Genomic DNA, 20,345 nt, shown 5'->3' with positions numbered 1-20,345 from the left:
AGTTTCCTTCATAGCACTTATGACAACTAACACTGCTTTCATAGGTCTCAAATTTGCCATCTCCCTGGGGAGAATACAGATCCACGAGGACAAGGCTCACGTCCATTTATTTCCCACTGTCCACCATGCCATTGTGCTTGACCCACAGTCAGCACGGAAAAAGAAGTTGTTCAGTGAATATCTGCTGAGTGAAATAAAGTAGGCACTAGAGAATGGGAAAGATGACGTGACTCCTCAAATGCCCTAATGCCTATAGGACTGTGCCATCCAATATGGTTGTAGCTAGCTGCTTGTGGCTATTCAAGTTAATTCAAACTAAAGAAAGCGAAAATTTCAGTCCCTCAGTTGCACTGTTCACATTGCAAGTGCCCAGTTACTGCCTGCAGCGAGTGGCTACTCTATTGGGTAATGCAGACAGAGATCATTGCCATCATTACTGAAGGTACTGTTGGCCAGCACTATCCTAGGAAATGGAATTCAGGCTAAACTTGATGCTTGCTTGAAAACATTAGCCCATCCACCCCCAGATCTCAGCAGGTGCTTCCTCCTGTAAGAGTCAGTGGGGGTTACCCGAGTCTCCGTAGTTTGCACTTTGATTTTTTCAGAGACACCCACAGCTTGTTGACTCCATCAGACCCCAAGTCATTTCCTAAAAGGTTCAGATTCACCAGGCTTTTACTGCTTCTGAGAACGGAGGCGAGATGCCGGCAGCAAGCAGACGTCAGATCGCATTTTTCCAACCTAGGGGGTGGGGTGGGAAGGAAGCATTAAAGATGGTCGACCAAGATTGAGAAATTAGAAAACTGAAACAAGGCCTAGGGGGAAAGTATTACTAAAACAGACTGGCTAATAGCAGAGTGCTTAGCACACACCGGACTCATTTAATCCATACGAGGTGTAATCAATCAATACGGTGTTTAAATTAAAAATGTTTACAGTAAAAGACACATTGCCATTAATCCCCCTCACTTTGAACTCACTTATCCAATTGTTCTTGCCACTTTCTGAAGCAGTTCTGGAAGTCCTCTTTCATGTCTTCAGTTGTGCTGTCATGGCTGCCTCTATGTCCTGAATCATTTTGACTTTGGGGAAGAGCCAGAAGTCACACAGTGCCAGATCTGGTAAATAAGGTGGATGAGGACACCATAATGTTTTTATTTGACAGAAATTGCCGTGTACCAGAAGTGATGTGTGACACGGAGTGTTGTCATAATGGAGGGTGATTTATGGCACACTTTAAAACACACCTTCTCTCAATCACACCTCATACCTGACTGACTGCGCTGAGCAAGTTGAAACTTCTTGTCACAGAGTGTTACTAAGTTTTGATGTGCTGCTTTTAGTATTGAAGATCCCTGCCTTTCCATTGGATGGCACTTGGCAGCAGCATTCACAGCATTTTTTGATCACAATGAGAAAGGCTCCGTGTCACACATCGCTTCTGGTTTATGGCAACTTTTTATTTATTTATTTATTAAATTTATTGAGGTGACAATTGTTAGTAAAATTACATAGATTTCAGGTGTACAATTCTGTATTACATCATCTATAAATCCCATTGTGTGTTCATCACCCAGAGTCAGTTCTCCTTCCATCACCATATATTCGATCCCCCTTACCCTCTGGCAACCACCAAACCATTGTCTGTGTCTATGAGTTTCTGTTTCTCATTTGTTTGTCTTGTTCTTTTGTTGTTTTTGGTTTATATACCACATATCAGTGAAATCACATGGTTCTCTGCTTTTTCTGTCTGACTTATTTCGCTCAGCATTACTCTCTCAAGATACATCCATGTTGTCACAAATGTTCCTATATCATCTTTTCTTACCGCCGAATAGTATTCCATTGTGTATATATACCACAACTTCTTCATCCATTCATCTATCGAAGGACATTTTGGTTGTTTCCATGTCTTGGCCACCGTAAACAAAGCAATTTCTATCAAACAAAAACACTATGGTGTGTCCTCATCCACCTTATTCACCGGATCTGGCACCATGTGACTTCTGGCTCTTCCCCAAAGTCAAAATGACCATGAAAGGTAAATGTTTTGAATGGATTCAAGACATTGAGGCAGCCATGACAGCACAAATAAAGACACTCATGAAAGAGGACTTCCAGAACTGCTTTAGAAAGTTGTAAGAATGATGGGATAAGTATGTTCGAAGCGAGGGGGAGTATTTTGAGGGAGATTGACAATGAGGAATGACAATGTATCTTTTACTGTAATAAATTTTTTTTATTTAAACATTCACCATATCTTTTGATCACACCTTGTACACAAATCCTATAAAAGCAGATGACACCTTATCGCCAATTTGACAGAGGGGGAAATATGATTCACCTGACCAAACATGAAAGAAACAATTTTAGTATAAAGTGGATGTGATTTATTTATAAGGCCCTTGAAAGGCCTAAAACAGCATTACAACCCTTTCATTACACCTTTTCCATCTTTTTTTTCTTGCTTCATGGTTGGTTTTGGCCAAACCTTTTATTTAGTATTTTGTAACTGATTAACACCCACTTAAATGGTCTTATTGGGGGAGAGGGAAAAGGGAGGTTCTTATAGATTCCTAAGGAAATGTCCGAAAGGCAAAAATATGGCCAGAACTATCCCTTTGTTTTGGGCTTACTGGGTGAATAACACTTTTCTTACATCAGCACCCGATCTCAGGTATTTCATACTGAAAATATTTGAGATTTCAGTTTGAAGACTGATACCCTAAGAGTAGATACTCCCGACCACTCTCTAATAGCTAGCTTGTTTGCATAGGCAGAGGGATTCATCTCTCCATTTCAGATGGCTAGGTGTTTGTGGAAGATCTTAGATTGGTTTGCCTCATTTACAGGGAAAAATCAGAAAGTGACCATTAGGGACACTTGAAAAATTACAACATTAGTACACAAGTCAAGTCTTAACACATGTAACATTTGCTTGTTCAAAACAATGTCATAAAAATCAAATAAGTTTAAACATATTTTATGCTTTTCCTTACAAGAACATAAAAATTATGGAAGGGGGAACTTAACAGGAAAATTTAAAAAAGTAACAATTATCTTTTAGTAGTTCTTGGGTAGTTGTGACAAAATAGGTTCCTTTTTGTTTCTTTGAACAGGGATTTTGGTCCAAAGTTTTGTTTTTAATATGTACTTCTGCCTCCCTCTCTATCAGACTGGCTTCCTCCATGGCCACCACCCCTTGGTGCTCCATCGCTTGAACTGCTGTAAGAATCACATGGAGGAGGGTACCCCTTTCCATAGAAGGGGGAAACCTTCTTTCTTGTCTGCCAACCCGATTATGACCACTTGAGTAGAGATCACTTTGGCTGCTTGAGTAACTGTCTCGACTTCCAACACATCCATCATGTGAGCTGCTATAACCATCATAGCAACTGTTTCTACCATAAGATGGTGGAGGCCCTTGTGTCGGTGGAGCACTATGTGAGTTACCATGACTGTTATGTGAATCCCCGTAGGAACCTCCACTTGGATGATCTGAATAGTCACAAGCACCACCATGGCCACCTCTGTCACTGCAGCCTCTTGGTGGACAGTCATTGCGTGGACTGGAGTGACCATCATCACGGTATAATCTCTCGGTGGTGCTGCATAATCTCTTATACCATGAGAACTGGGGTAATCTCTGCTTGAATAGCTATCTTTAGTAGAATATCTATCATCTCTTGGGGACAAATAAACATCTCTACGAGAAGGCAAGTATCCCCTTCGAGGAAGGCCTCCACAGCTGTCTCTTCCACGTGATACAGGAGCTTTTCCTCCCATTCCACTGCTGCTGCAAACTGGTCGTGAAGGAGATCTTTTAAGGGGAGGACCCCAACTTCGTGATGGTGGTCCTCTTTTTACTGGAAGTGATCCCCAGAAGAACTCATGTTATAGTTCATGGAATAGCCACCATCATCCATACACCCTCCATGTGAGGGAGGTTGCCTGGTTCCTCCATTTCCTCCTTTTCCACCTCTAAGGCCTCTTGGAGGGCCTCTGCTTCTTGGAGGCAGAGGTGGTCCATGCCTACCACTTTCCAATGATGGCTTAGTGGCTTGTTCTACCTTAATGGCTTTTCCATCTAAGGACTTTCCATTCATGTCTCGGCTGCATCCTTAGCATCTGCTGGGCTTTCAAAGGTGACAAAAGCAAATCCTCTTGATTTGTTGGTTTCACGATCTTTCATTAAGAGTACTTCCACTATTCATCCATATTTGCCAAATACTCCTTCAAGGGTTTTCTCATTTGTTTCTGCATTTGTTTCAGGCCACCAGTGAAGAGCTTTCCTGGGTGATCTGCTTCAACCATTTTTCCCTCGGTGAGAATCAGATGGGTGAAGACAGTTTCAAGCTCCTATGAGCTTGTGGGCAGAGGCTTTTAGCAGTTCAGCTGGAGGGAGGGCTGCCAGCTTGAAAGACGGAAAAGATAAGCCACTAACACTATTGCACAACCTCCATCTTATTTCTAAATTCAAGAACACAAAATCTGAACATGTGGTGGGCTAGCTACTAGGAATACAAAGATGACAGTGAATGTGTATTATGTCAGTTTAACATAGCGGGGATTTCCACCTGAATCTATAAAGAAACGTGACATGCGGCTGTACATGCAAAATCAACACATGACAAGTAGAGGGTAGCAATCTATTTGTTTAGGTTGGAAGGGGCTGGGTAGGACCCAGAGGACGCTTCCAGGTAAAGGTACCATTTAATGGACAGGAAGAGCATAGTATGAGAAAAATATGGGCTCCACTGTCAAATCGTTGTGTCTCAAAATCTCAGGTCTAATGCCACAGCTATAAAGTATATCATTGACCTTGAACATGTACCTTTAAGAGTATTCCTTCGGTCTTCTAGACAAGTGTTGCTCAATCAGGAATGGTTTTTCCCCACAGAGGAGATTTGGGGATGTGTGAGGACTGGGGAGGTGCTCCTGGCGTCGAGTGGGCAGAGCCTGGGATGCTGCTCAACATCCTACAGTGCACAGGATGGTCCTCACAGGACAAAATTCAGCCCCAAATGTCAGTAGTGCCAAGACTGAGAACCCCTGGTCTAGATGGTAAAATGGAACCCTGTGCATACAAATGCGGATATGCAGGAACCTGCTTTCAGGTTACCACGCTGGAGAGTGAGACTGGATGGACGCAAACTGGAAATCAGGAAGAGATTCATCAGTAAAGACGATGCAATAACTGCTGCAAATGTTTTACTCATTTCTGCCTCTGGGGAAAAGTACCTGGAGAGTGAGAGCTTAAAACCAGACCCTCACTCTTTTTAAGCATAAATATGACCCTGGTTTGCTTGTATAAATCTGGTGGCTTCTTCCTTACCTGCAGGGTAAAGAATATTGCACCCGAAGATACTTCTTAAAGGTTAGGGAAGTGGCGAAAAGTATTGGCTTCCTACTTTTACCACTTAGCACAATGCCCTCAAGGTCCGTCCATGTCACTGTATATGGCAGGGTTTCCACAGAGAAAGAGAAGTACTGTATAATCTCATATGTGGAATCTAAAAGCTCATAGAAACAGATTAGAGTGGTAGTTGCCAGGGGCCGGGAAATGGGAGATGATGGTCAAAGAGTACAAGCTTCCATTCACGAGATGAATAAGTCCTGGGGATGTAATGTCCAGCACGGTGACTATACTTAATAACTCTGCATTATATACTCGACAATTGACAAGAAAGTAGATCATGAATGTTCTCACCACAAAAAAAAAAAAAAAAAAAGAAGTGGCAATTAGATGATGTGTATCAAATCAACCATAAGGTGGTGATTGTATTGCAACACTTAAGTGTCTCAGATCAATACATTGTACACCTAAAACTTACACAATGTTATGTGTCCATTATCTCTCAATAAAGCTTTGGTTGGGGTGGGGGGAGGGAGAATTGGCTTCTGAATCAGACTTGGATTGGGTCCCTGTTCCCATCGTTATTTAGCTAAATGACCTCCTTGCCTCAGTTTCCCCATCTATAAAATGGGTATAAAGTTCCTGCCCTCCTAGGGTCTCCCCGCTGGAGCATGAAGTGATAATTGTCATGGGTTTCCCATTTCCATGCACATAGTAAGCACTCAAACCACACAGGACTTTTCCCTGCATGGTGTCCTCCCCTTTCCCAGGCCCATCACTCTGTTCCACCTCTGGGCCCTTGACCGTGCCATCACTCTCTGCCAGGACTTTCTTTCTGGAGGGGGGTGGGGACAAAGACTCCTGTTTCAAGGTTCATTTCAAAACCCAACTTCCTCAGTGCAGCCCTCCCCCAGCCCCTAAGCAGTTTGTGAGAACAATAAACCATTGTCTGTGTGAAGAGGGGCTACATTTGAGCCACATTAAACCCTAAACCCTACTACTTGATGCTAAACCATCCTAGTTTGCCCAGCAAACATATCACATTGTGGTTAAAATCCACCTTCACTTACAAAGTGCTCCCCCATGTGGCTAGTCCCCACCTGGCACCATCCGTTGTTAATACAATATTACTGACTACATTCCCTGTGCCGTACTTTACATCCCTGTGACTATTTTATAAGTGCCAATTTGAACATCTTAATATTGAATCACTATGCTGTACACCTGAAACTAATATTAATGTATTTCAATTATAACTAAAAAATAAATTTTAGAAAATAATCTAAAAAAATTAATTAAAAAAAAAATCCATCTCCCTGTTAGAGAGTGAAGATTCACAGGGCAGGGGGCATGCCACCTCCCCCAGCATCTTCTATCCGAAACGTACAGATTGAAAGAAAGAATATCTATCAGCAAAGAGATTTTTAAAAGTAAAACTTTGCCCCTTACCATGTCACCTCTTCTTGCCCCCAAAGTGACCACATATTACTCTGTCCCCACCCAGGAGTAACAGGGCGGTGGAGGGGGAGAAGGGGGAACTTCTGCAAAAGGACAGCATTGACTCACCCAAGTGTGCTCAGTGCACACTGTGAACAGTGGAGAACCTCACACAGTCTCCTCACTCCGTCATCCTGGACACGGTTTCTCCCAATATCCAAAACCTTCACATTCTGATTGTGCTTGAGGACGTCAGCCAGCCCCCCACAGCCCTCCGCTGTGACAAAACACTCTGACAAACTGCAAAATAAAGACAGAAAAGGAGGAGGGAAATCATCCTCGAGCCCTCTTTATAAGCTCCAGCCCACCTCACTTTCTTCCAAGGAAAAGAGATGGCAGAGCCCCGGAAAGAGGAAGAGCTGGTTAGGAGGTCCCCACACCTGGTCCTCCAGCTCCCTGTGACACACAGAGAGGAGGGACCACAAAGTCCTGTCCTGGGAAGGGCTGCTTCTCACCACAGGGGCCCGGGCTCCCCTCTGCTGTCACAGAACATGTGTCTCAGCCTCTGAGCTCAACACTTGAGCTGGAAAACATACTAAAATCTCATGTAGGGCAGACCTCAACTTCCAAGAATGAGCTATGGTACCAAAAGGAGTTCAGGATGAGGAATTCAGGTAAGTGTTTGGAGAGAGAATGAGAGGAGGTGAGGTGAGAGGGAGACGGGGGAGAGGGGACAGAGAGAAAGGAGAGAGACAGAGAGGAGAGAGAGAAGGACAGAGAGAGACAGACACAGAGACAGAGAGGAGAGAGAGAGGGACAGAGAGGAAAGAGACAGAGGGAGAAAGAGACAGAGAGGGGGGGAGAGAGAGGGGCAGAGACACAGAGACACAGAGAAGAGACAGAGACAGATGGAGGAGGGAGGTGAAACAATGGAAGAGTGACACCTTAAGGTGGAGAAAGCAAATGAACATAAGGCAACACGCTTCAGCCATATAGGAATAGCTTGACTACATGAAAAATACCCACATCATTAAAACTGTCTAAGGGAACTGCTGACTCGATAAACATCTATACACATCACACCCAGCATGGCTAACTTGCCTAGTGAAGGATGCTTACGGGTCATAGGAAAAAAAGCCAATAGGGAAAAAAATAGTCCTTAAGTTTTATCAACAGGTTTTTCATTTGGAAGTAAGTTTGCACAAATGACTTTCAACATTCCAAAAGTGCTCAACTCCATTCTTATTCACAGAGACACAAATAAACAAGAACTCTGAGTTCACAAATAAGGAATATGACCCCTGGGACTAACCTCAAAATAATCTTGAGGGGAGAGTGTCGTTGAGGGTTTAGACAAAAGCAGACTGACCATGAATCAACAATTGGTGAAGTGGATAATGGAATACATTACATACTACTCTCTCTACTCTTGCACCAGTTTCAATATTTCCATGGAAAAATAAAACATAGCTGGAGCTACCATTACTCTACCTCTCAAATTGATGGAGAACAAGGAGGTTTAGTGACACTGCGAGGGTGTGGATAACACGGGCTCTTGGCAGATGGTGACAGAGTTAGTAGAGGACGATTAGGCAATATGTGCTAAATTTTGATTGCAGATACCCTTTGACCCAGCCATTTTAGGTCTAGGAACTTATTCTACAAGCATATTTCCACGTCCAAAATGATACAGGAACAGAGATACAGTGTATAATTGTTATACCTTTTGAAGAAGATTGGAAACAACCAAAGAGAGAGAGGTAGAGAGGAGACAGAGAGAAGGACAGAGAGAGACAGAGACACAGAGATAGAGAGGAGAGGCAGAGATAAGAGAGGAAACAGAGAGAGGGAGAGGTGAGAGAGATAGACATAACCTGTACACTCATTCAACAAGTCACTATGTCATCATAAAAGAGTTAAGGTTGTCATGTACAGGTATGCAACATTCTCAGATATGTTGTTTGGGGTGCATGTTTCATGGGAATGAAAGCTGAGTAAAAACACACTTATATATGCACAGAAGACCTCTGGGAGGATTAAAATAAAAAAGACACTGAAAACACTGGTGGGCCCCAAAGAGGGGAAGCAAGTGGTTGGAGGACATCGGTGGGACCTGGTTTTATCTGACCTTTGGTTCCCATTGAGTCAGCAATGTCCGATAGAAATTTCCATGATGATGGTGGAAATAGTCTGTAGCTGCACTGTCCACTACGATAGCCACTAGCCACATGTGACCACCAAGCCTTTGAGATGTAGTTAGTGTAACTGAGGCATTGAATTTGTAACCAAATTTCATCTTCATTAATTTTAATTTAAATGTAGGCACATGTGGGTGCCGTGACCAATGCAAGAATATTCTACTGTACCTAATTATGGCTCAGCTACATGTTAAGCCATTAAAATATTTCCAATACTATTAATGTTAATTAAAAAATTATAGACAAAGGTTTCCAAATCTCTTAGCACACTATTCTGTGGTTATTTGGATAGCCTCCAGTGTCATCTATATTTCCACTGAGGGGTCATAGCCTTTTTGAGACAGATATGGTCTCTATGTTAAAAAACATCCACAGGCATAAATAACATACAAAATCATTTATATTGTGACTGGCAAACTAGGGAGACCCAAAGCTCATTTTGACTTCTTTATCAGACACAGAATAAAGAAGATCAGACATAGGCACAGTGTGCAGGAGAGCTGGCAGAGCACGCCTGGCCACTGTCCTTAGAAAGGCCGGCTGACGAGGATGGCCTTCGGTTGGCATCTGGCAACACGGATTCCAGGAGAGCTCCCCTGTTCCCTGATAAAAGTGACTTATTGTGCCTAAGCTGTGCAAACATGATTTATGCTGAACCCCTGCTTTCCTCCCACAGATCTGGGATCGTGGGATGTGCTCGGTAAGTGTGCACAGGACCAGAGCCCAGGAGAAAATCTGGAGCACTGAGTGTGTAGGTCACACCTTCCGTGGTGGACAACATTTCACAGGAGTTGTCACAGCTCATTGCTGGGGGTATTAAAGTGGTCCTGGGTGACCGCTGGGAGCGAATTCCTGGGGGCTGGCACCTAGGTTCCTGCAGACTTTGCCAGTGCACCTTCTCTTTCTGATGTTGCTTTGTCTCCTTTCACTGTAACAAGTCATAGCCACAAACGACTGCATGCAGAGTTGTCAGGGTCCTAGTGAATCATCAAACCCGAGGGTCATCTTGCGGACCCCAACATACATTGTGGTTGGCCCTTAATAGTCACCCCAGTTTTCCCCCCACAGGTACCCCTACCCACCACCTCCCACAAACCTAAGCTCCTCTATGCCAATAATCACATCTGCACCCAGGACGCACACCCCACCTGGGACTCAGGGCTTTACAGGTCCACTCACAGGGTGCTCCTGCCACCCACTAAACGAGAGGGAGGCATGACACTTACTCCAGGTTCTGCAGACTGCAGTCTGGACGACTCAGTGCTCCACACAGAAGCCTTATCCCCTCATCTCCCAGGTGGTTCTTCCTCAGATTCAGGTGCGTCAGACTCTTGTTCTGGAGGAGAGCATCTGACAAGTACCTGCAACTGGGCACACCAAGCTGGCAGAACCAGAGCCTGGGGAGCAGAGCCAGAGACAGATGCTTGGGAAAGCATCCCAAACCCAGGGCCTGAGCCACCAGCAGCCACCCCACCAAATTCACCACAGTGTCTCCTTGGGCCCTAGCCTGGGATGTGTTGAGCATCTGTGTTTGCTTACTTGTCCTGTCCAGTTCCAGACTGGACAACAAGCATGGCAAGAATGTCCCCATCTAGTTAGGGATGGGTTTCAAACAAAGATAAAGGAATGATGGTACAAAGTTTCGGTTAAGCAAGATAAGTTCTGGAGATCTACTACCATATGGCATTGTGCCTACAGCTAACAATGCTGTCTATATGCTTAAAATCCCTGAAAATAAGACCAGGTCTTATATTAAAGTTTGCTCCAAAAGACACATTAGGGCTTATGTTCAGGGGATGTCATCCTGAAAAATCATGCAAGGGCTTATTTTCTGGTTAGGTCTTCTTTTCGGGGAAACATGGTAGATCCTATGTTAAGTGTTACCACCACCACCACAACTGTAATGATAATAATAAAGGGCAGGAAGAAACTGGGGGAGGTGATGGACATGCCCACAGTTTTGAGGGTGGTGATGGCTTCACAGGTGTAACTTATTCCCAAACCCACTGAGTTGTACACATTATACACAGAGGGTGCCAAAAAAATGTATACACATTTTAAGAAAGGAAAACTGTTAAAATTATAATAGTCAACATATACCGATAATAAAAGATGAATACAAGTCACGTTGCACTTCTGCAATTACAAGAGGTGCTCAAAGTGGTTACCATCAGTGTCTGGACATTTCTGATTATGGCGAACTACTGCTAGAGCAACGTTGACCAAAGTGTCCACTTGTATACAGTTTTTTGGCACCCTCCAGTATGTACAACTTTTTACATGTCGAAAAAATAAATTTTAATGTGAGAATTTTAAAGCATTTAAGTAAAAATAAAAATTAATTGAGGAAAAACATTTTCAGTGGTACTGAGGCAGCCTCAGGCTCTGGAGCCAGTCCTGGGTTCAGACGCCACTCAGCTGTCACTAACTGCTGTTGGCAAGCTGTGTCCTCCTTCAGCTCTGCTGCTCTAAAGTGGAGACTACGATGGCTTGTCACAGGAGTGATGACTGCCAATGAGCCATGCATGCAAAGTGCTCAGGACAGTACTACAAGTGATAGGAGATATACAACATATAGAGATTTTATATATATAGTAGATCTATAGGTATTATATAACACATATTACATGTAATAGATACTGTTGTTATTGTGTAACAAATCTTACATGTTATATAAATTATATATATTACCTATAATATGTGAGCTCTTATAGATATATATATGATATATAGATATATAACATTGTGTATTACATACATATAACTATATATATTTTATATAACATAATAAATCTTATATAAATGATACATATTACTTATATTACATATAATATGGTTATATATTAAATTATTAAATATAATTTAAATTACATTCAATGTTATTATATGGAGAATACATTATGATTATTAATATATTAATATGTTGTTATTTATTATGTTATTTATTAAATATTTTATATAGTTATATATGACATTAAATATGACACATCATAAATTATATATTAAAGTATATAAACATAATTATAACATAGCTAATTATATTATATACTTTAGACTATATTATAAATATAACAAATAATTGTACATGTATAATATCAGTTCATCCTATATTTGCATTAACTTCTTACTAATATTCTGGTTCCTTGAGACCCAGTGCTAGGTGAGTGCCAACCTCTGGCTCCCAGGCTCAGACTTCATAGTTTTTTACCATAATCGCCCCCCCGATGGACCTCAGACCCTTGGCCTTCTCCATTCTTTCATACCCACTTGCACAATAGCTGACCCCATGAAAACCCAACTCTCCATTTATTTCATACTGCACCAGGAAGCAGACGTGGCTAATGAGGAAAAGGTCTGCATAATCACACTGCAAATGGACCCTCATCCCTGCCCAGTGAAGCCCTGGAGCCCTGTCGACCCACCTACACCTGTTCCCATGACACCTCCACGTGGCACATGAACAGGCACGTCCCGCGCCCATGTCCCAGTCTACACTCTGTACACCCAAAGCTGCTCTTCCTCCACTCCTCCCCATGTCATAACATGACACCACCCTCCCCCCAGCTGCCCAAGCCCATCACTTGCAGGGGTTCTGGGCTCCCTTCCCGCCTAAACTACCTCTCATCCATCGCCAAGTCCCACTGGCTCTACCTTCAAATATGCCCTGAAATCCTACACCTCATCAGGCCGACTCCCTCATACCGTCTCATCTGGTCTTCAGGGAGTTGCTTCTGTTCCCCCTGTGCCCCCATCAGAGTCCATCATTCAAGGACAGCCTCAGTGACTTTTCAGAGATGTCACTGTCCAACTTCCAACCCCCAGAGGCCTTTTCATCTCCCCCCAAACAAAACACAGATTCCTACACGGCCCCAGCATATTCCAGCATCTTTCTGCCTCTGCAACTTCCTCTTCAGGCTTTCCCCTGCCCCACTCACATTACTCTTGCCATACATGTCTTCTTGTTGTTCCTACCCCAACAGGCCAACCCTCCTGTTTCTTCTCTCTGTGTATGGCTTCCTGTCTTTTGCGCAAGTCTGCAAGCATCACCTCCTCAGATAAGATGGTGAGAGGAGACCTTACTGGGAAACCAACCCCAACACTCGGTCTACTCATTCTTTGTCCTTCTTCATATCTGCACTACTGTTGGCTTTTCTTTGGTCTCTCACTCATGAAACTACATCCTCCACACAGGCAGGAAGCATGTCTGTCTTGTCTCCTGCCCTGACCTTGGTGCCAGCTCAGTGTCTGGAGATGGGAGGTCAGGGCTGGGTTGACTAAAACAACCATAATTTCCCGGTGTCCTTGCTAAAACTGAATTCCTTGGCACAACCCCCAGTAATTGAATCAACAAACCTGGGATGCTACTCAATCTGTGTTTTACAACAATGCCTAGCACGTGGAATAACTGCTCAATACATGTTAGTTTTCAAGGATATAAGTGGGTCCCCAATGAAGGAACCATCATTCTCCCCAGTGCTGAACCTCCCAGAGGCTCATTTATAGAACTGGAACCAAGAGGAACTTACACCAATCTCTCTAAGGCACACTCGGGTTGACTCAGGAGAGTGCACAGCCACCTTACACCATCATCTTGGAGCTGATTAAACCCCAGGCACAGCCTAGTTGTTCTCTCGGTGCTGGTGAGAAGCAACGCCAGCCCCTCAGAGCTGGCCACCGACAGGTTGCATTTCTCCAGGCTGTGGAAGGTGCAGATTCAAGGTGAGCCTCAGCTATACCCATCCTCCTTTTTCTTTCTTTCTCAAACCCTCAGCTGGGCCACAGTCTGGGACCCCAACATCATGGCAAGATTCAATCAGGTAAAAAACAAAAGCTTCAAGAAGGAGGAAAAGGTAGGTCAAGGTACAGTTTCTCAGTCTCAGCCCTACTGAGCTTTGGGCCAGATCACTCTGGCTGTGGGGGGGTCCTCCAGCGCCAGGTCACTCTGGTTGTGGGGGGTCCTCCAGGGCCAGGTCACTCTGGTTGTGGGGGGTCCTCCAGGGCCAGGTCACTCTGGTTGTGGGGGGTCCTCCAGGGCCAGGTCACGCTGGTTGTGGGGGGTCTCCCAGTGCATGGTAGGATATTGGTTATACCTGGTCTTTATACACTAGATGCCAGAAACATCATCCGCTCCCAATTGTGGAAACAAAGTATGTGTTCAGACATTGTCAAATGTCCTCTGAGGGACAAAATTGCCCCAGTTGAAAATCACTGGGTTTAGGGGAGGCTGACAGAAGCCTAAGGGGTTAAACCAAAGAGGCCAGCAAGTAAGAGGCCCACAGTCTGGGTGAGGGCAAAACTGGCCGAGACTGAGGCCTAGGGAGAAAGGTGTGTAAAGGATAGAATATATGAAGGTCTACCTGGGAACATTTGGGGAGGTAAACTTTCACAGTGACTTGGATATGTGCTTGGCCTTGGGAGGACTGTCTACCCTCTGAAGGACCAAGTACAGGATGGGGAGTCTGGCCTTCGCAGGCTCCGGCACATCTAATCTGGTACCAAAGACTGGCCCCAGCTCCTAGCCAGATCCGGGACCAATTCCTTGTGTTGCTGACACATATGCTTATTGGCTCCTTGCCACTGTTGTTAGTGAAGTCCTTAAAACCCCAGAAGAACAAAGGCAGGCACGGTTGTTCCCCGCGCTGCCTCTGCTGATGCAAGATATTTCGACGGTGCTGATGAAAGGCTGGTGCTGTTTCTGCGCCTCTAATTGACTGCGTCCTGGTGGTATGATGATTTGCCACCTTGCTTGTCAGTGGTATGATGATATATTCCCCTAACTTCTATCTTGTCTTATTTACTTTCGCTTTGTAATAAAACTCTTTAACTTCCATCCCAGCTTGTGGTGGTGGTGTCTTGCATATCGAGCCTTGAAATTAAGTCTGTGCACAGCAATCGATAATACTCATCGATACAAGGTGGAAAGGATGAAGATGAAAAGAAGTGTGTCAAGGGGCCGGCCCAGTGGCTCAGGCGGTTAGAGCTCCATGCTCCTAACTCCGAAGGCTACCAGTTCGATTCCCACATGGGCCAGTGGGCTCTCAACTACAAGGTTGTCAGTTCAATTCCTCAAGTCACGGCACCTTGAGCTGAGCTGCCACTGAGCTCCCAGATGGCTCAGTTGGTGGGAGAGCGTCCTCTCAACCACAAGGTTGCCGGTTCGACTCTCGCAAGGGATGGTGGGCTGTGCCCCCTGCAACTAGAAAATGGCAACTGGACCTGGAGCTGAGCTGCACCCTCCACAACTAAGATTGAAAGGACAACAACTTGACTTGGAGAAAAAGTCCTGGAAGTACACACTGTTCCCCAATAAAGTCCTGTTCCCCTTCCCCAATAAAATCTTTAAAAAAAGAAAAAAAAGAAGTGTGTCAACAGGATAGGTAAATACAATAGGGGGATCCCCAAGGCTCCCCAAAACATACTCCCACGGCTGCCCTGGCTTTGCCCCTCAAAGCAGGAAGAGTTACCACAGCTCCTTCAGGGCACACTTTGACATGTCAAAAGGCTTCTGTGGTCCTTTCTCCTGGATATCAGAGAGGTCATTGTCCCCCACACTGAGGAAATGCAGACTGGAGTTCTTGCTGAGCTCCAGAAAGAGACACCGACAAACCAGAGAGGTGAGGCCACACGACTCCAACCTGGCAAAAAGGTCCCCAGACAGGCAGTTAGTTCTGGGCAGAGTAGTTTTCAGTTAGAGGTCACCTTACTCCATGAACAAAAGCTGATTTCTCCCCATTCCTTGTCCCTTCCAGAGGCAGGACGGCCTCCAAGTCAATGCTACTCCAAGTGTGGTCCACGGTCCAGCATTGCCTCCAGGCCTACTACAAATGCTGATTATCAGGCCCCACAGTGGACCTGCTGTAGCTCAGGGGTGAGTTCCAGGAATCTGTGTGTTAACACACCCCGTGGGTGGTTCTGATCTACATTAAAATTTGAGAATCACTGCTCCACACCCATGTACCTTTTCCCTTTGCTAATCTTTCTCTGTATCTTTCACTGCCATGCTCATTCCTGTTCTCCCCGAGTCATCAAACCTAGGGGTAACCTTGGGGACAGATCTGGAAAACCAGACTTACCACAGATACTTGAGGTTGCAGGCTGAGTGTCTCAAGGTTCTAAAGATCATCATGGATACAGTAATTCCCAGGTTGTTAGAGCTCAAGTTCAGATGGGTCAGCCTGCTGTTACCATAAAGTACCAGGACCAGCTCCTTCAGAACCCTCACAGGGGTTACCGATTTGCAACTGAGGAAGAGAAGCAGTGAGAAAGCTTAGCTTGGCATGTGTGTAGGGGAGACTGTTTCTTCATCTTGCCTTTCTACCATTAAAAACACACAGAGACCCTCAAGGATGTAGAAGATATAAGAGGAACCCAAAATTTGATTTTTGAGTCATGGTATACTCCCCAAAGATACAATTAGTTACAATTAGTATACAATTAGTTGGTCAAGACTCTCAGTTGGATATATGAAGTCAGGAGTCACTCAAGCCGAGCTCTTCCCCGCCCCCCCCCCCCCCAATTTGCCATTAAGAAGTCCTAGGGCACTAGGAGTTGTGGGACTCGGAAGGTTTAGCAGCAGGGGGAAAAGCAGCGTCAACTGTTGGATGTCACTCAACTTGGATTCCTTTTGGTTCTAAATTCAATATGGCAACTCTCAAGCATCAGCTGATTGTGAATCTTCTTAAGGAAGAACAAAGCCCCCAGAATAAGATTACAGTGGTTGGGGTTGGTGCTGTTGGCATGGCCTGTGCCGTCAGTATCCTAATGAAGGACTTGGCAGATGAGCTTGCTCATGTTGATGTCATGGAAGACAAATTGAAGGGAGAGATGATGGATCTCCAACATGGCAGCCTTTTCCTTATAACAGCACAAATTGTCTCTGGCAAAGATTATAATGTGACTGTAAACTCCAAGCTGGTGATTATCACAGCTGGGGCACGTCAACAAGAGGGAGAAAGCCATCTTAATTTGGTCCAGTGTAATGTGAGCATCTTTAAATTCATCATTCCTAATGTTGTCAAATACAGCCCCAACTGCAAATTGCTTATTGTTTCCAATCCAGTGGATATCTTGACCTATGTGGCTTGGAAGATTAGCGGCTTTCCCAAAAACTGTGTTATTGGAAGTGGTTGCAATCTGGATTCAGCCCGGTTCCGTTATCTCCTGGGGGAAAGGCTGGGAGTTCACCCACCAAGCTGTCATGCATGGGTCCTTGGGGAGCATGGAGACCGAGTATGCCTGTATGGAGTAGAGTGAATGTTGCTGGTGTCTCCCTGAAGTCTCTGCACCCTAATTTAGGCACTGATGCTGATAAGGAACAGTGGAAAGAAGTTCACAAACAGATGGTTGACAGTGCTTATGAGGTGATCAAACTGAAAGGCTACAAATCCTGAGCCATGGGACTATCCGTGGCAGATTTGGCAGAAAGTATGATGAAGAATCTTAGGCGGGTGCATCCAATTTCCACCGTGATTAAGGGTCTAGATGGAATAAAAGATGACGTCTTCCTTAGTGTTTCTTGCATCTTGGGACAGACTGGAATCTCAGATGTTGTGAAGGTGACTCTGACACCTGAGGAAGAGGCCCATTTGAAGAAGAGTGCAGATACACTTTGGGGGATCCAAAAAGAGCTGCAGTTTTAGAGTCTTCTAATGTCGTGCCACTTCACTGTCTAGGGTACAACAGGATTTTAGTTGGAGGTTGTGCATATTGTCCTTTTTATCTGATCTGTACTAAAGCAGTAATATTATTAAGACAGCCTAGGGAAAACATCGATTTCCTAAAGTTAGCAATAGGAATGGTTCATAAATCCCTGCAGCTATATCCTGATGCTGGATGGTACTTATCTCATCCTAACTTGGTTAGTGTGGACTAGTTCCACCCCCAGAGGCACCACCACTGCCATTGTTGCACACGATGCTACAGTTGCCCTTCAAACCAGACGTGTGTTTACTGTGTGTTTTATAACTCGGTTCCTTTACCCTATGTGCCTAGTCCAACTTTCTTTCCTCCAGTCCCAAAGCTGGGGATCCAATGTATAAATACAAAATTGCATGTTCTAAGGGACCTTATTTTATGTACTATATGCATCAGCATATACTGGAGGCTAATACAAAATGAAAAGTCTACATATTAATAATGCAGCCAACTATCCAAGTATCATACCAACAAAAACACCAAATAAACCTTGAACAGTGAAAAAAAAGAAGTCCTAGGGTACAGCATAGGGAATAGAGTCAATGGAATTGTAACAGCTATATATGATGTCAGAGGCACAGCATATTGGGGGGGGGGTTGTTGCTTTGTGAGGGGTGTACATGTATGGCTATTGCATTGTTTTGTGCACCTAAAACTAATAAATAAATAAATAAAGTCCTGGGGTCACCTGGTCTTCTAGGAAGGTGACCCCCCCATACCAACCCAGAGAGGTCTGGTGAGAAAACGCCTCTTGTTTTTCCTTGAGCTTGTTTCTCCTTATCTTGAGGATTAAGTGACAAAACCAAAATGGGGTAGGGGAAAAAGAAAAAAGACGAAAAAGACAACTGTTTAAGCCTGCCTTCCATGTATTTGATCCAGCTCATTCAATACATTGAAGTTGAGAACAGTCATTATTGCTGAATCTTCTGCTCTTAACTCGTTGAATCAGCATGTGTCTGAATTTTTAAACCTCAAGGTATGATGGAATTGTGGATGAAGAGCAGGATACAATTAGTTGGCCAAGACTCTCCAGCATCCAACCAAATGCCATCTCAAATTCCACTCGAAGCATTACTCACTCTGTCCTCTCTCAGTATTTCTTCCTGGCTTCTCCCACAAGGTCCACCTCCACCTGCTTATTCTTCCCTATCTTCAAGCCAGACTTGAGACCCCGTAATGTCTACTGACATCATGCTAGAGAACAAATAAACTCAATTCAAAAAACTATGTTTCAGCTCCAATGAGTAGGCCCTTCTTAAGGAACTGATTTCCTTCTGCTTTGGGAGGTGTCACCATCTCATATACTATTCTGACCATTATGTGTGTTTCTTTAACACAATGTCAACTCTATGGATGCAGGAATTCATCTGCTCTGTTCTCTGTTCACAATCCAAAAACGGAGCTAGAGATGCCCCTATAACATCCTAGAACCTCTCCACTCCTTCATATCCAGCTCAAAATGGCAGCCTCACTCAGAGGTCTTGAGGAAAAATTTGCTGCTTTACATGTACCTCTAGGGCAAGATCACTCATGACTGCCATTTTTTATAAATTTCAATCATCTTTGCCTAAGTAGCAACTTCACTAATACTGGCACAATTATTTAATTCTTCTGAGCACCTAGCTTACTTTCTGGCAAATACATATTGCAGTAAATAGAAGGGGAAAAAAGAGGATTAGTCTCCTCTGGTATTCATCAAACAGTGAGAATATCACACTTACGTTAGTTTTTGAAGTTTGCACCTTGGATTTCTCAGTTCATAACAGAGTTTCTTCATAGATGCAGCATTTAGCTTGCTGTTACTCAGGTCCAGCTCACTCAGGTTCCCATTGTGAAACACAGAACAAACGTCCTCCCACTGATGTATCTTGGAATTGACGAGACTCATTCTTTATGAGGGAGAGAGAGAAGGCTGATGAGTAAATGAAGCTCAACCAACACCCAGAAGAGGCAAAAAGAGACCCTAACAAATGGTGTGGAAATTCTGTAGCATTCTGGGTATGGAGATCTGTAACCCAAAAAGCATAGATCTCAAAACACCGGATGTGTAATTCCTGCAATCCTCAACAACTATTTTTGGAGGAAAGCAACCACATAAGTGAGGTGAGGTGGACTACAGGTATAACCCTTTAAAGTTCAGACTTTAAGTGAATCAGACCTAAAATGAATTCAAAACTCTGTGCTCCAATTTTCTATCTCTAAAAGTACATAATAAAACTTACTCTCATAGGATCTTGTGATGATTAGATTCATGTAAATATTTAGAATTATTAGCATTCTAATTATTTAGAATTTCCCCAATACAGTAGGCTTTCAATGTTAATAAGAGCAAAACAGCATTAAAGTAATACTTTTTTTTAACCTCAGATAAGATGAGGGAAGTCGAACAAAGAACATTCCTAAAGTACCTGAAGGATATAAATTTCCTAATCTACATCTGCTCTGTGAGCCCAGAATGTAGCATTGGTTAGTGTAATCGTTTCCAATCTTAAGTGTGTGTGCTTTATGTGTTTAACATCCCAGTTCATTCTAATATGCAGTTAAAAACCTCTCAGAAAAACAGTAAGAAGCTGTGCTGTAGAGAAATAGGAAATGACCTTAACATCAGAAGATCTATTATGACCTTTGGAGAAGGCATGAAGTCTCATGGAAGCCTTAGG

General features: G+C 43.8%; 1 protein-coding gene and 2 pseudogenes across 1 annotated transcript in view; 1 reads left to right on the top strand and 2 right to left on the bottom strand.

Moving 5' to 3' along the window:
- Window positions 1–566: 566 nt before the first annotated feature.
- The window catches only part of NLRP13 (NLR family pyrin domain containing 13), a 31,338-nt gene continuing 11,559 nt past the window's right edge, over window positions 567–20,345 (bottom strand). Inside the window, exons 4-9 of the mRNA XM_019710894.3 lie at window positions 19,407–19,574; window positions 16,065–16,232; window positions 13,518–13,688; window positions 10,218–10,388; window positions 6,923–7,093; window positions 567–741 (exon numbers count right to left, since the gene is read on the bottom strand). Of these exons, the coding sequence (XP_019566453.3) occupies window positions 567–741; window positions 6,923–7,093; window positions 10,218–10,388; window positions 13,518–13,688; window positions 16,065–16,232; window positions 19,407–19,574 (1,024 nt within the window). The remainder of the gene's footprint in view (window positions 742–6,922; window positions 7,094–10,217; window positions 10,389–13,517; window positions 13,689–16,064; window positions 16,233–19,406; window positions 19,575–20,345) is intronic.
- On the bottom strand, window positions 3,144–4,314 carry LOC109434157 (RNA-binding motif protein, X chromosome-like; annotated as a pseudogene).
- Window positions 16,601–17,742, top strand: LOC109434158 (L-lactate dehydrogenase A chain pseudogene; annotated as a pseudogene).

The sequence above is a fragment of the Rhinolophus sinicus genome, chromosome 8, assembly GCF_057876585.1.
Source record: "Rhinolophus sinicus isolate RSI-liver-muscle chromosome 8, RSI-T2T, whole genome shotgun sequence".
Lineage (NCBI taxonomy): Eukaryota > Metazoa > Chordata > Mammalia > Chiroptera > Rhinolophidae > Rhinolophus > Rhinolophus sinicus.
This window is presented reverse-complemented; position numbering and strand designations above follow the sequence as displayed.